Raw genomic sequence first — 14,473 nt, forward strand, 5'->3', positions numbered from 1 at the left:
TTTAGAACCGGACCACCTTTAGAGAGAGAGAGAGGACGAACGGATGCAATCGGGTCACGGATGGGAGCAGACGCGAGCTGAGGACGATCGCGGGCTGTCTCGGGTGCGAGTCTCTCGGACGCGGGTCGTGTCGGGTGCGATCGCGTCTCGGGTGTGGATGCGAGCTGGACGGGTTCTTCTGAGCTGGAACGTGATCTGAGAACGTCAAGGATTCAAGAGGGATCTTCTGAGTTCTTGATTGAACTAAGAACGAGATTAGGGTTTTTGGGTTGTGGTCGCCGGTTTTGGCTTTTAGGGTTTAGAGGTTTCGATTTGTCTCAGGGATTTAGAGACGATCGTGCTGATAACGTGTTGTAAAAGAATGGAGTATTTGTCTGTGTATTATTAATGAACAATAGAGGTTCCTTATATAAGAATTACAAAGTATAGGAAAAAGAAAATTATCGAAAACCTAATACAACATGAAATATGAAAAGATCTAAAACAGAGAAAAGGAAAAACTAGTAATCCTTGGCCGACTAGGAACTTGGCCGCCGACTCTCTCTCCTCCTTTGGCCACGGCTGGGCCTTGTCTTGGTCTTGGTTATGAGCCATCCACTTAATGATTTATAACAATATTGAAGTTAGTTTTGTCCAAAATAAAGGATGACGCCAAACACATATACAAGAAAAAGAAAGCCAAGCACACGTAAGTCTCAAATTCGTTGTAAGTTGTAACTTGTAAGAACAGAGACAAGTTCTTGTTTCTATTTTTTTTTGGTAGAGTAGGGTTCTTAAGAAAGAGATTCAGGGAGTCAGGATCATGCTTCTAAGACGTAAACGCATGCCTTTTTAGGGTTGGGAAGCAGATACGATATGCATCACGTAAAGCTAGAGCTAATACGACAAAACGGGTGAAAATAAGATTTGCAAGAATCTGGAGAAACTTTTGAATATGATCTATAACTGATGATGAAACTAGTGAAAGTTTTCAACGAGAGATACTTCTATGATCTATCCCAAGTAAAGGCAACATATTGATTTTCCAAGATCAACTTCTGAAATTTTGAAAGGTCCGTATGATAATGCTTTGTTTGTTAGCTACAGGATATCCTTTGTTTTACTATTTCTGTCTATTCATTTATGGGCTTTGCTACGAAATCAACATCCCTATACCACCTCCATTGGTTAGAGCCTCTAATGGGTTCTTAAAATTAATTTAATTGTTAGTTGGGTACTTTATGAAGTTTAAAACCTTTAATATTGTAATTAGTTTTGAGAAGGTCCATTGGGAGAACTCCTATGAGGTTCTTAATTTTTATTTTATTTTAGAAATTGAATTATTAAATTTAAATTTTATAAAACTTATAAATTATTAGATTTCATAAAATTTAAACAAATATGACTTAAAAACATATTAAAAACAGAAATACAAATTTATTATTAGAAATTTTAAACAAACATGAAAGAAAAGCCTAAATAAAAATTCAAATAAACATGAGCTAATCTCACATATGAAAAATGAACTATATCCAATCAGACAAGTCTGAAGCAAAGCAAAAGAAAAACTAAAACATGTCCTGTAATCTCTATAAACTCAGAGAGCTGAGTTCTTGACCTTTTGTATCAGAAAAAATCAAATCAATATCTAAACCGGTGCAGTCTGCTACTGATGCTGCTCCTGAACTGCCTTTGAACTGCCTTGTAACATTTGAGACTGCAGAGAGGAAGCTTTGTCATGAACTCATTAACAATCTGATTTAGCAATTGTTCTCATTAACATATATGAGACATAGACTAAACAGAGTTTTGTGAAAAATAACCATACCCAGATGGTTTGGGATCAAACAGGCTAGGCACTTTGTCAATGGGAAATGAAACAGTTGTTCCATTAGGACCCATTATTGTCTTGATGTAGCTTGTTGAGGCCCTTTCCTCATGTGCAGTTTTCTCCTGTTATCAATTCATCAACGCTTATGACACAAATTGTCAGCATCTCAGTTTTTACTCAGAAATAACGTATCAAAAATAAGGTGGGCTTCTCTGTGTACCTGAGCCAATTCATCAAGTCGTTTTTAATTTTGTCTTCACGCTTCTTCCTGCTCGAATCCTGTCCTAGAATTTTTCTAATGGCCTCTGCCTGAAGAAACAAAACCAAGACCATCCCTGTCATGAGGTTACCAATACTTTAGATGCTCATAGCGATGAGAGAGAAATAACACTAACCTCGGACTCTCTTGCAGCCTTCAGAATCTGAACTTTTCGCCTTTGAGCAGCTTCTGCCTTCTTCAGTTGCTGCTCCATCTCTGAAAGATTCTCCTTTTTCCCTATATATTATTTTCAACATAAATTATCAACCTTTATTCCAAAAGATATATACTTATGAATCTGAAGCAAAAGATAAAAAACACATACTTGTCGACGTAGTAGGAGGTAATCCATCTGGAAACTCAATCACGCCCAATTACTTTCATGTGAGAAGCTATCTCTATACAAACAAATACAAAGTCAAAGCTAATCTCAAATTTCATCATTAAAGCTAATCTCATCAGCAAAACCAAATTTTACTTCCAACGAGATTCACAAGCTTCAAATCAATACAAAAACTCAAATAATTCGAACCTACAAAGTGATTTCAATGAACGGATTTGGAGAACGAGAGCAACAACACTAGATTTCTCAGACACAAAAAAAACCATGAAGAGAGAGAGGCGGCCAATAAGAACAGAGCACGTATGGGGTGTCTAGTGGTTCCAAAACCCCTTAGTTTGGCACCAGTTCTTTGGTTTTATTTTCTTTCTCATTTATTTTTATTGGTTTTTTTTTAGAACCCTTTCTAAAAGCCTCCAACGAAGGTGCTCTTATTGTTTGGGGAGTCTAAAAGCTTATTTTACTAATAGATAAACAAAGCTGTGGTTACTATCCATCTTGGTCACTGGCGAGTCTTCTCTTTCTTTAATTTTAACTTCAATCTTTACTTCTTTAGAAAGGAAATAAAACACAAAAACTAACAAACTACGAGAAGGAAACTAAAAATTAGAACATAGAAAGACAAAGGTGACTTTGTAATGACTCTACAATCTTCTTCAATTCGTATCTTTATCTTTGGACTCTGGTAAGACGACACTGAAATTATCTCCGACAAGAAAACGATGAGTTAATCTCCGGCAAGTTGTGCAGATCACGCGCCGGAGATGTCTCCGAGCAAGAAAATTCGCAAAGTGGACCCATCGATCGCATTTCCTACAGAGGAAAGCAGTGTCTGCTTCACAATACACGGCTGCGTTGTCACCGCAGAGATCGCAGCTTACCGGAGCTCTGATACTCCGGCATCCTCCGTCGTCTCTTCTTCTTTCTTGTTCCTCAAAACCTTTGCACATGTTTAAAACTCTGTCTTTATCTCTCGGGTTCAAGATTTGATTTATATAGGAATGATTTTCTAAGAGCATCTGGCTATTTTGTTTAAGACATTAAATAAGCTTTACACGTGTACGTATATCAACCTATCATTTTGACGTAATTATCACTAGAGGACAAACATGTCAATTATTAGCTTTCTTTTCTCCACCAGACGATCTCTCCTCCTCATGTTAGATGCATTGCCATGCACAAGTTCCAAGAACAGCTTCAAGTTGACTAGTTTATGACCCTTTGGTTCACATCGCATTCTAGAATGAAATCATTGTGTTTTTGTGGTCTATACTAGAAAAGTAGTATCCACATACATTAATGTCTGTCCAAGTTTTTCTTTACTTTTTAAAATTAAAGCACGACAACAAAATATGTTTTGCCACAAAAAAAGACAACTAAACTTAAATGTTTTGCCCAAAAAAAATAAAAAATTCTTACAACAATTAGTTTAACTGCTGTGTTCGTAAATGAATTATATTCTATGAACTCATAATTGAACGTTTATAACTTGTACTAGTTTTAAAATTGTAGCACATAAGTATTCGTTTTGATGTTTTATCTTTGTTCAAAGTGCATGATATCTTTAGTACATTATAGAACACAAAAATCTGAAGATTTATTTATAACATCAAAAGCGAATAACCATCTCTCACTAGTTAAATTCTAGTGACTTGTAGTCTCGTTTAGCCTAGAACAATTCACCACCGAGAAAAGAAAGAATTAGTTATACAATCAATTATTTATCACATATTGGTGATTTGTGAATGGAGTAAGCATAAAGAAAATGATTTATTTTAGGGGTGACGACAAACTCTTCGTTATTGAGTGTTTTCTAGTCATTGTGCGTGGTGGTTAAGTAGTCAACCTTTTATTTTATTACAAGCTTACTATGAAAAGAAAAAGGCAACCTCATTTTGCATGGTTCGTATTAAAGGAAAATTAAATTGTTATTTAAAGAGCAATTAGTATCATTCATCATCTTCTATTTTTATATTTGTTTATCTTATAAAATAGTTAAGGTGGTGGGGAGGGGGTTCTCCCCAAGTTGAATATCAAGCAGTGGCGGAGCAGCAGGGGTCAAATGCATAATAAACATATGTTATATGGGTCAATAAGTTAAACTATTAGTAACTATTCTGTAAAATACTAAGAATTTTTTTTTTTTTTTTGAATAGATGTTAAATCTACTCAAAAAAAAATACATTGTTTTTGCAACTTGTTCTACATTTTTAGGAATAACTTCAAAATTTTATAAAAGTTTTAGACTATATGCTATCTGGTAGAAAACCACACCCCTAAGACTGCAGCAAATGTGAAATTCCGAACCTGCCGGAACGAGAGACATTTGTTTCGGACTTGCCTATCAAGTATGCCGACCATAACAGAGACTGTAGTTGGAGTAGCTCCATGTCTTCTGTCATTTCTTTCTCGCCATAAAGAATGTATCGAGAGTTGGAAGACATAGCGGGTTAAGAACTTGGAGAGAAAATCCTGACTGTTATCCTTGATGATCTCTATTAGCTCTGTCCAGTCAGTTGTGAAACTCCCACAAAGAAGGTTTTTGGTTAACCGAGACCATACCTCAGCGACGAATGGACAGGAGAAGAATAAATGATTCCTAGTTTCCAGCTGGTTGCAGAACACACACGCTGGGTTTACACTAGAAGACGGTTTTGAATAGCTAACCAAGTAAAGAAAGCAAATTTTGGAGTGTGGTGTTTGAACCATAAGCTCTTGTGCCAATCGACAATTGGAGCTTGCTGATGAAGTAAACTCCAAGTGTTTTTTGTATTGAATACTGGTTTATACTCATCCAGAGAACTCCTCCAGATAGCACAATCCTCTTCATTGGATAGCTTGGCTCTCTGTTCTACCATAGCATCTTCAATGATGTTCAGAATATCTTGTCGATGGTCTATACTTCGTCTTCTCGAAAGCAAAGCTGAGGAGACCGTTGCAGTAGCTCTAATTCCCAAGTCAATGCACCCACGGACTCCAGTGATATCATACAGACATCCCAGTGGAGACCAAGAATCAAACCAGAAAGAGGTTCGGTTTCCATTTCCCACCTTCATTTTATGGAATTGTTTTGCAAGGTCTCTATACTTCAGAAGCTTTCTCCGCACCCATGATCCTGCAGTTGTTGTATCCTTGATAGACCATATGATGTCGCTCTTAACCAAGTACGTTTGGATCCATTTGGCCCAAAGAGAAGGTTGAGAGGACGTGAGCCTCCATAGCAGTTTCAGAGTAAGGACTTTGTTCATCGCCTTCAGTAATCTGAGACCCATACCTCCTTCTTTCTTAGGGAGGCAGACCACATCCCAGGAAACTTTTGCTTTCTTCACATTAAGAGAAGGACCAGACCAAAGGAAAGCAGAGCAGAGGCTGTTGATTTCCTTAATACACTGCCCCGAGAGCGTGAAACCAGTCATCCAGAAATTGACTATGCTTAGCAAAACTGACTTTATCAACTGCAGCCGACCAGCCATAGGCAGGAAGCGGCTAGTCCATAAGCTAATACACATCTTTATCTTCTCGATAAGCACCTGATAATCCTCTTTTTGCATCTGACGTGTGAGAAGAGGCAAGCCTAGATAACACACCGGCAATGTACCAGAAGCAAACTGAAATGTATTAAGCAGTTCTTGACGATTTTCATCCATCATACCAGCATAATAGATTGTCGATTTCTCCATGCTTATCTTCAAACCTGATACTTTTACAAAATAGTTAAAGACTTCCACAATATTCTCGATTGATCGTACTCTTCCGTCCGTAAATACCATTAGATCATCAGCGAAACTGAGATGAGTAAGCCCCAGATTCTTACATTTTGGATGGTATCCAAACTGGTTTTCTTTTGCAGACTTATCCAGTAGTTTGGACAGCACGTTCATGCATATGACAAAGAGATATGGAGAAAGAGCACAACCTTGTCGCAAACCTCTTTCGCTCTGGAAATATCCAGCCAACTCGCCATTTACTTGTACAGAGAAAGACGCTGTGGTAATGCAAAGGGATATCCAATGAATGAACTTAGGAGGAAAGTTCATGGCCTCAAGCGTCTTAAGTAAGAAGCTCCACTGAACCGAGTCGAAAGCCTTTGAGATGTCTATTTTCAACGCACATCGTTTTGATATTGAGTCTTTGTGGTAGTCCTTTACCAGCTCAGTTGCAAGAAGGAGGTTTTCAATGAGGAGTCTACCTTCACAAAAGCAGATTGGTTCAGTTCGATAAAGTCTGGCAGCGTGTTCTTCAATCTGTTCGCTATAAGCTTCGAAATGACTTTATAAATAACGTTACAGCATGAGATCGGGCGGTAATCCTTCATCTCTCTGGCCCCTGTCTTCTTTGGTAGTAAAGCCAAAATTGTGGTGTTGACTCCCTTTGGCAAGAAAATTTTTTCAAAGAAAGATTGAATCGAAATGATGAACTCCTTTCCAATAACTGGCCAGGCTGTTTTGAAGAATTCCACTGTGTAACCGTCTGGTCCCGGTGACTTATCGCTCGGCATCGCAAATAGCACTTTAGTTATCTCCTCTGCTGTGATTTCCTTCAGTAGCATCTCATGTACTGTATCAGAGCAACGATAAGGTAGCAAGTCGCGCAGCTTATCAATCTCTATGCTCTCAAAATCTGGTGGCTTATGTTGTAAAAATTCCCTGAAGAAACTCTCAGCTTCGCAGAATGTTTTTCCTTTTTATTAAAACCTCAGACATTCCAAAAGAAACCCGACATAATTAATGTTTTTTATGATGTTTCCTTTTCCCTCCAACACTTGGGACTGTGTCCTTTGTGCTAAGAGTGCTCTTTCCAGAAATGTTTCTGTTAACTCCACGAGATGGTTTGTGAACAGCTGAGCGAAGAAGTCTTTCTCTTGTTTCAGCTTTATCATTTCCCCTTATCTCCTTTGAATTTACTTCATCTTCTTCTATAGGATCAGTTCCTTCCTCAGGCCGGAATTCACCCTCCTCCGTATCCTTCTCGATAGCATTGCTATCATTATACCTTCACCCATATCCACTTGACCCTCCTCCACATCTAGTACTGCAAAACGAGATGGTGAACTAATCTTTGGATCAGGGACATGGTCCTTGCCTCCTGATCTGCACATCTTCGAAGGAGAGACATTTTTCCATCCCAAATCCTCTGTTTCACCACCCTTCTCATGGTGCTCTGTTGTTACGTTCAGAACTGTATCCCTCGTGGTCTCTACTGATGCCAAATTTTCAGTGAGAAGTTCCATATCTTTAGTTGTATCTACTACTTCAACGCTAGCTCCAGTAATATCTAAAGCATTTTGTTGATCCTTCTGCGATGCGTCTACCAGAGAAGTCTCAATCTCATTTGCCATAGTCTTTGTGGGTGACTTGGCCTTAGTCAAAAATTTTACCTTAGCACGACAAGTTGTATGAAGGTGCCCCCATTTGGAACAGATGGTGCATCTGTCCGGCAACAATGGGTAAACAAATTCGACCTCCGCATCTACCCCAAGTTTAGACTTGAAACGATGGCTAGTCGGCAGTTCTTTTGTCATATTAGCTTCGACAAAAACTTTCGCTTCCTCAAAGCTTTTACATTGGAGCGTATCTGGGTGTAAGCGCTTTGTTTTTCCTACAGCACTAGCTATCAAACCAAGGCCTTTCCAAGAGAACATCATGTGGGGAACATTCTTCATGGTGATCCACATTGGAATAGTTTTTATCTCTTCGACCTCTTCTTCCTCCTCCTCAGGGTACCACTTTGAAAGAACTAATGGGATGTTTGCAATGTTCCACATGCCCCTTTTCAAAACCCTTTTCCTTGTAGCCTCGTCTTTGATTCTGAATTTCACAGTGCGATCATTGACAACGTAGACGTCAATTTTGATAGATTTATCTCCCAAAGGCCAGATCTTATTGACTATGAAATGGATTCTTGCTACATGTGGTGCCTTGTCCAGAAATCGACCTTCAAGAAGATCATCCCAAAGAGGCACAGATTCTGATATCACATCATCCGGTACTTCAACAACCTTTTGTCCTTCACATACTCCTATTTCTAGAACATGCTCAGAGAGAAATGGTCCATTCTCTACGACTTTAACCCAAGACAGGTTCAACTGCTTCACAGGTTCTACCTTGCTCGTTTCCGAGCCCGACTCCACGGCGACTTGAGTCTCTGGCGCCGACATCGGCGTGGGGACTGATTTCTTGCGGCAAACTCTTCAAAACCCTAATCTCCTTACAAATCGCCCTATGCTGACGTGTCCCTTTCTTTTTCATGTGAAGCCAAAAAAACGCTCAAGAAATTTTTATTTGATACAATTTCATATGGGTAAATTGACGTCAGTTATTCCATTTTGAAAAAAACACAAAACAATGAATCCTCACATAGATCATAGAACCTACCCAAATCAAACTTTTTAACCAAACTCATTATCGTCATTTATTACCTGCTGTAGAGTTTGTATTTGAGTTGTGCACAAAAGGAGAAGATCTAGTCCACAAGAGATTCTCGGGTGAGTCAGAGGATCCAAAGATCGAAAAAGAAGCAAACTTAAAAGCCCAAGCATGTTTCAATATAAGTAAAGCACGTTACACGCATCTACCCCGAAGTAAAAATGTGTCGTTTTCTGGTATGCGAGTGTTGATCAAAACTAGGCTTGCAATTTTGGCCCGATTTTGGCTTTTAGTTCATTCAATTATGGATTCTAAAATGATCAGCAATATTGCAAAATTAATTCAGTTATTGATTTGGTTTACTATGACAGTCAGTTTGTTTAATTTAAAATAAACCTATTTTTAAATATTTCGAACTGAATTTTATTTTTTACTTTAAACTACTTATATTAACTAATGAGTTAAATCCAGATAAACAAGAGAACTAAGCCCGAGAATTTTACCAAAACCACAACCCTAAAATTTAAGGAAAACACACAAAAATTGGTAAAAAACACTTCTCCGAAAGCAAAAAAAAATACCGAACCAACCTAAAACTTAATTAAAACAAAAGATACAATCAAATGTAACCAAGTAAAAAAGAGATGCACAGTATCCACATAAGTATAGAACAAGCAGCATACATGACACTGCAAAGCTCAAGAGAAGCTTCTTGGCGGACTAACACCCGAAGACCGGAGAGGCCCTAGCCATAGGAACCGCGAGCAAAACACAAGAGACCTATAAACCAACAATAAACCATAACCGAGAATCAACCATTTAACCACCTAATCTTCAACTGAAAAGGTATAAAACATGAACTATGCATCTCTAAATAAGGCCAGCCTTCCAAAAATAGTCTAAGAAAGACCAAAGATGAGAACTATTTATTTAACTACCCTAGGGACGGTAGAATAGGCAACAAAAAGATTCACCAAACTAAAAAAGAAGCTAATCGATGAAAACCAAACCCAGACAAGCAACCAAACCGAAGCATATCCCAAACAAGCAAAAACAAATCAAACCCAAGAACAACACCTGAACAAAGAAACTAATCAAGCCACAAACACAAAATTAAACCGAAGAAAAGTCATATACTTGCATGCAATTAAATGTGAAGAACTGAAAGAGAACCGCGTTGAGCAAGAGGAACCAAGGAGATATATCACTAACAACCATCCATCGGAAACTTTTGGCTCAGATATTAGTAGAATCCGAGCAACAGCGGAATGCAGACAACACCACGACAACATTAAAAGCACTACCACCTTTAAAAGCTCGCCTTTTAGAGAAGCCATGGACATCTATAATTTAAGAGAGATTCATCAGATCAATAAAAATCCGGAGAAAATCGAGCAAGAGAAATGACAAAGATAGAAAACAAAGCATGATGGAAGTACAATGGCTTAGTGACCAAGGTTTAAAAGGCTTATACACTAGGTTTGGGGTTCGATTCCCAAAAAGATGTAATTTTTTTGCAGATTTTAGAATGCAATGCTTATCAGTTCCACAGACAGTACCGTTGATTATGATCTTGTGCTGCAGAGAAGCCTATCCATCAAGAATATTGTAGATGCAGAAACGTTCACCGATCTACGTGTTACAGAGAGAACTACATCGTAGAATCGTTGTAAGTGAATATGTTCATCAATATTGCTTTTTGTTGTAGGTAGTTTAATCTTCATATGTAATAGAAATATAAATTATATAATGATGTAATTGATTTCACTAGTGTTAAAAGAAAAAAAAAAACAAAGCATAAATGGCAAAACAGAAAATAGTTGTACAAGGGTGGCGAGACTAGTGAACCACCGACCACACGGATATGGGCTATTACTTTCGGCTCATTTGAATGCCAAGGAGAGGATCTATCCGTGGACTGTACCTCCACCCGGGAGTTAGGTCTATATCTTTAATAGACCCGGGTTTAAACTTTTTGGCAAGACTCCACCTCGTGACTTTAAGTGTCCTGCTCCACAGAAAAAGACTCCTCTCTTGGCTTGATCTCTTTGTGTTTCTTTTCATACAGTAAAATATGGTTGAGATCTCAAGATCTCGGTTCTTCTAGATGCTTTACAATTGCGGAAACAGGGATTAAGAAGGATCTATATTTTGTTATTGCTCTAAATTAAAAAGAGACAAAGAGCTTGATGTCTTTTTTTTTCCCAAAAGAAAACACTTAAAACCTCGGGTTCAGCCAGCAGTTCTGACGATTGGTCCCAGCCCGAAATACCCGAATGCCATTAACTGTAAGAGGGACGGTTTCGTCGCATGCGAGCTGACACAATAACTCAAAAAAGGTAAAAACTTAAAAATGAACCAGACGCGACGAAAGAGACGACCCGATCCATCTCCGCCGCCGCTGATCTCTCCCCGCGTCAGAAACATCTTCCTCCTCCTCACTTTCCTTTTCATCATCTACATCCTCTTCTCCTACGGCACTTTCCGCCGCGATCGATTCTCATCCCTCGCCCGCTCCTTATCCGTCTTCCCCACCCAACGCCGCCACTTGCTCTTCTCCATCGCCGCCTCGCACGGCTCCTGGCTCGCCCGCAGCTCCTACGTCCGCCTCTGGTACTCCCCCAAGTCCACGCGCGCCGTCGTCTTCCTCGATCGCGGCGGATTCGATCCCGATCCAGCTCTCCCTCCTGTAACCGTCTCCGAAGACGTCTCCAGGTTCCCTTACAACTTCCCCGGCGGCCTCCGATCCGCGATCCGCGTGGCTCGCGTCGTCAAGGAGGCGGTTGATCGGGGGGATAACAAAGACGTGCGGTGGTTCGTTTTCGGGGATGATGACACTGTCTTCTTTGTGGATAATCTGGTGACGGTTTTGTGCAAGTATGATCATAGGAAGTGGTGGTACGTTGGGAGTAACTCGGAGTTTTATGATCAGAACGTGAGGTACTCCTTTGATATGGCCTTTGGTGGTGGTGGATTCGCTATCAGTGCTTCGCTTGGGAAGGTTCTTGCTAAGGTTTTGGATTCTTGTTTGATGAGGTACTCTCACATGTATGGTAGTGACTCCAGGATCTTCTCTTGCGTTGCTGAGCTTGGTGTTGCATTGACTCATGAGCCTGGGTTTCATCAGGTAAAACGAGAGTTCTCCTTAAAGTTTTCAATTTTTATTACTAAATTAGCTCCAACTTTAATGCTGATTGCTGAACAAGAGAGGTTTCTAAATTTGGCAACTTTAGCTCAATTAACAATGCACTAGTTTACTTCTTTTTTTATTTGGTTGATTTTGGGTAAGTGTAGTTGGTATGTTTATTCTTTAATCCGGAATTTATTATAGATTTTGTTGTAAAACAATGATTGAGATTGTCGAAAATCTTTGAATTTGATTTATTGGAATTGACAAGATGATAGTTTATACAGTAACATTGATGCTGATTGCTTAACCGGGAGAGGTTTCTAAATTTGGAAACCACAATGAACAGTGCATTAGCTTACTTTCCTTATTTGGTTGATTTTGGATAAGTGTAGTTAAGTCTGCCTCTTTTTTAGTATTCTGCTGCTAAGAGTTAATTTGAATCTTACTATATATGTGCTCTTTCTCATAGATTGATGTAAGAGGGAACCTATTTGGACTGTTGTGTGCGCACCCTTTATCTCCGTTGGTATCACTTCATCACTTAGACGCAGTTGATCCATTCTTTCCAAAAACAAACCGGACAGAATCAGTGGCTCGTCTCATCAAGGCTGCGAGTTTTGATTCAGCAAGGATTTTGCAGCAGAGTGTGTGCTATGATTCTTCAAACACAGTGACTGTTTCGGTTGTGTGGGGTTACGCGGTCCAAGTTTACGAAGGCAATAAACTCCTCCCGGATCTTCTCACCGTGCAAAAGACCTTTTCTACATGGAGGAGAGGATCAGGGGTCCGGAGCAATTATATGTTCAGTACAAGAGAATATCCCAGGGACCCATGTGCGAGACCGCTTGTCTTTTTCTTGGATAGTTTAGGATCGGATGGAACTGGAGGGACATGGAGTAGCTATGGCCTCCATAGTGTTGGAAACTGCCATAGAGTAGAAGCTGTTAAGGGACTACAACACATCAGAGTTCTGTCTCGTAAGCTGGAACTTAATGGTGAACAGGTATAGTTTGCAAATACTCCTAGCTTCTCAGTAAAGTACCTTTGATTTGTGGCCTGGATTCACATTTTTTAATTTTCTTTGAAATAAAAATGGCAGATTAATCCGCCTCGCCGCCAGTGTTGTGACATCTCATCGCCTTATAACAAATCAATGATCATTAATATAAGACAATGCATGCCGGAGGAGTTGATTGCCATGAACACTTAGTGTTTTTTTCTTGGGCATTAGCTTCAAGAATCAGCTAACCAAAGCCTGAGCCTATGATTCTTCTGCTATAAGACCAATGGCATAATTCTAGGTAAGTTTCTTGTTGCTTCATAGTTATTGTGTACAACCATAATGCTCAATAGAACCTAATACCTTTGTCTCGTAGCCTGTAGGTGGGTCACTTTTATCTTCCTGTTCAAATCTGGTCCATACATAAACTCGTACAATTTCCCGACCAAGTTTGTTTCTTTGTATCTCCCTTTGCAAAACTCCGAAGGAGAATAAATCTCAGATCCTTCCTCTGTATATATGGTTGTGCAGGCGTTGATGTCACTCGTACTTAGATTCAAAGTTTTGAGTTTTTTCTTTTTCTCTTTTGGCGCTTTTGTGCTCACCAATTTTGGAAGGTCTCATTTTTTCATACTAAACCTGTGAATTGAGTTTGCCACCAAAAGATTTCAAGAGATCATGTACTTTGGAAACTGAGTTTACCGGTTAAGAATGCGAAAAGTGATGCCAGGGGATTGAAGATGGCTCTGAGAACAACAGCTACAAGATCCAAAGAGTCAACTCCTTAGAGCTTGTCTTTTAGCATGCGTAAGTAGAGCAAAATCAAACATGATCCTCCACTCAATTTTGTCTTTTAGCATGTATATATATTACTGCAATCCTCACAACAGCACCAAAGCAAAACCAATTACTAATGGGATACACTTCATCAAAAACACAATTGATCATCACAAATGCAACTAGCAACTACCTGGTCATGACTTTTGAGGAAGACTTAAAAGACAACTATTTGGTCCATAGCTCTTGATTGGTGCTTTTTGTTGCTTTAAGTCTTCGGAAATAGTGCACAATAAAAATTTGCACTACTCCCTCAAAGCCGGCACTGATAGGAAGCGCAACAGGGAACCGATCTTAGTAAGACTTTTATCTGCGTTTGGGGTTTTGTTACCTTGGAAGCTCGGTTACGGTCAAGGAGGTATTAGAGCGGGGAAAAAAAAAAGAAGAGAAATATCGCCTTTCATCGCAGCCAACTGAGAGAAAGCTTTAGTTTTCGCGGTCAACCCACTAACCCGTGACGGGTCCGTCAACTGCGACAGCCTTAGTTGGGCTCAAACGCGGGCCAAGGCCCGTAATGCATAGCTTCCTCTTTCTGATGGTGATGAAGTCAACGGTGGTGGTTATACAAAAACCTCTTAGTTCATGATCTAACACCAACATCGATGTGATCTTCATCTTCTCTCTACCATCTCTAATGGATTCTGCTGCGTCTCCTTCATCCCTTCCATCGTCTGTGTATCACAACTGGGAATGTCGTGTCTTCCCGAGCTTCTGCGGGGAAGAAATTGGCAG

General features: G+C 39.5%; 3 protein-coding genes across 5 annotated transcripts; 1 reads left to right on the forward strand and 2 right to left on the reverse strand.

The window, feature by feature from the left end:
* Nucleotides 1-1,458: 1,458 nt before the first annotated feature.
* On the reverse strand, nucleotides 1,459-3,380 carry LOC106296132 (B-box zinc finger protein 32). 3 transcript variants are annotated; one of them, XR_001261153.1, is made up of 6 exons: nucleotides 2,602-3,380; nucleotides 2,395-2,467; nucleotides 2,206-2,306; nucleotides 2,031-2,119; nucleotides 1,808-1,952; nucleotides 1,459-1,696 (listed from the first exon to the last, which is right to left on the reverse strand). XR_001261153.1 is itself a non-coding variant. In XM_013732207.1 (1 exon), exon 1 carries the CDS (start codon nucleotides 3,357-3,359, stop codon nucleotides 3,066-3,068), a length of 294 nt encoding a protein of 97 aa, XP_013587661.1. In that variant the 5' UTR covers nucleotides 3,360-3,380; the 3' UTR covers nucleotides 2,394-3,065. The 3 variants fall into 3 exon arrangements, 1 of the variants encoding a protein (XP_013587661.1); XR_001261152.1 differs by having other exon boundaries at nucleotides 2,395-3,380; XM_013732207.1 differs by lacking the exons at nucleotides 1,459-1,696; nucleotides 1,808-1,952; nucleotides 2,031-2,119; nucleotides 2,206-2,306 and having other exon boundaries at nucleotides 2,394-3,380.
* A 1,282-nt stretch (nucleotides 3,381-4,662) lies between these two features.
* Nucleotides 4,663-6,446, reverse strand: LOC106333382. Its single transcript, XM_013771839.1, has 2 exons — nucleotides 5,295-6,446; nucleotides 4,663-4,974 (listed from the first exon to the last, which is right to left on the reverse strand). The coding sequence occupies exons 1-2, from the start codon at nucleotides 6,444-6,446 to the stop codon at nucleotides 4,663-4,665; spliced, it is 1,464 nt and encodes a 487-aa protein (XP_013627293.1).
* Nucleotides 6,447-11,064: 4,618 nt separating this feature from the next.
* Nucleotides 11,065-13,480, forward strand: LOC106324155. The gene is made up of 4 exons (XM_013762175.1): nucleotides 11,065-11,901; nucleotides 12,374-12,907; nucleotides 13,004-13,205; nucleotides 13,281-13,480. Exons 1-3 carry the CDS (start codon nucleotides 11,128-11,130, stop codon nucleotides 13,112-13,114), a joined length of 1,419 nt encoding a protein of 472 aa, XP_013617629.1. The 5' UTR covers nucleotides 11,065-11,127; the 3' UTR covers nucleotides 13,115-13,205; nucleotides 13,281-13,480.
* Nucleotides 13,481-14,473: the final 993 nt, after the last annotated feature.

The sequence above is a fragment of the Brassica oleracea genome, chromosome C1 (assembly GCF_000695525.1).
Source record: "Brassica oleracea var. oleracea cultivar TO1000 chromosome C1, BOL, whole genome shotgun sequence".
Lineage (NCBI taxonomy): Eukaryota > Viridiplantae > Streptophyta > Magnoliopsida > Brassicales > Brassicaceae > Brassica > Brassica oleracea.

Excerpts from the sequence above, each read along its gene's own strand:
- LOC106333382 (XM_013771839.1), bottom strand. The coding sequence starts at position 6,446 with ATGAACTTTCCTCCTAAGTTCATTCATTGGATATCCCTTTGCATTACC. Across the intron at positions 4,975-5,294 it reads GAAGTATAGACCATCGACAA|GAGGTATGGTCTCGGTTAAC; the intron begins GATATTCTGAAC and ends CCATTCGTCGCT.
- LOC106324155 (XM_013762175.1), top strand. The coding sequence starts at position 11,128 with ATGAACCAGACGCGACGAAAGAGACGACCCGATCCATCTCCGCCGCCG. Across the intron at positions 11,902-12,373 it reads ATGAGCCTGGGTTTCATCAG|ATTGATGTAAGAGGGAACCT; the intron begins GTAAAACGAGAG and ends TCTTTCTCATAG. Across the intron at positions 12,908-13,003 it reads TGGAACTTAATGGTGAACAG|ATTAATCCGCCTCGCCGCCA; the intron begins GTATAGTTTGCA and ends TAAAAATGGCAG.
- LOC106296132 (XM_013732207.1), bottom strand. The coding sequence starts at position 3,359 with ATGTGCAAAGGTTTTGAGGAACAAGAAAGAAGAAGAGACGACGGAGGA.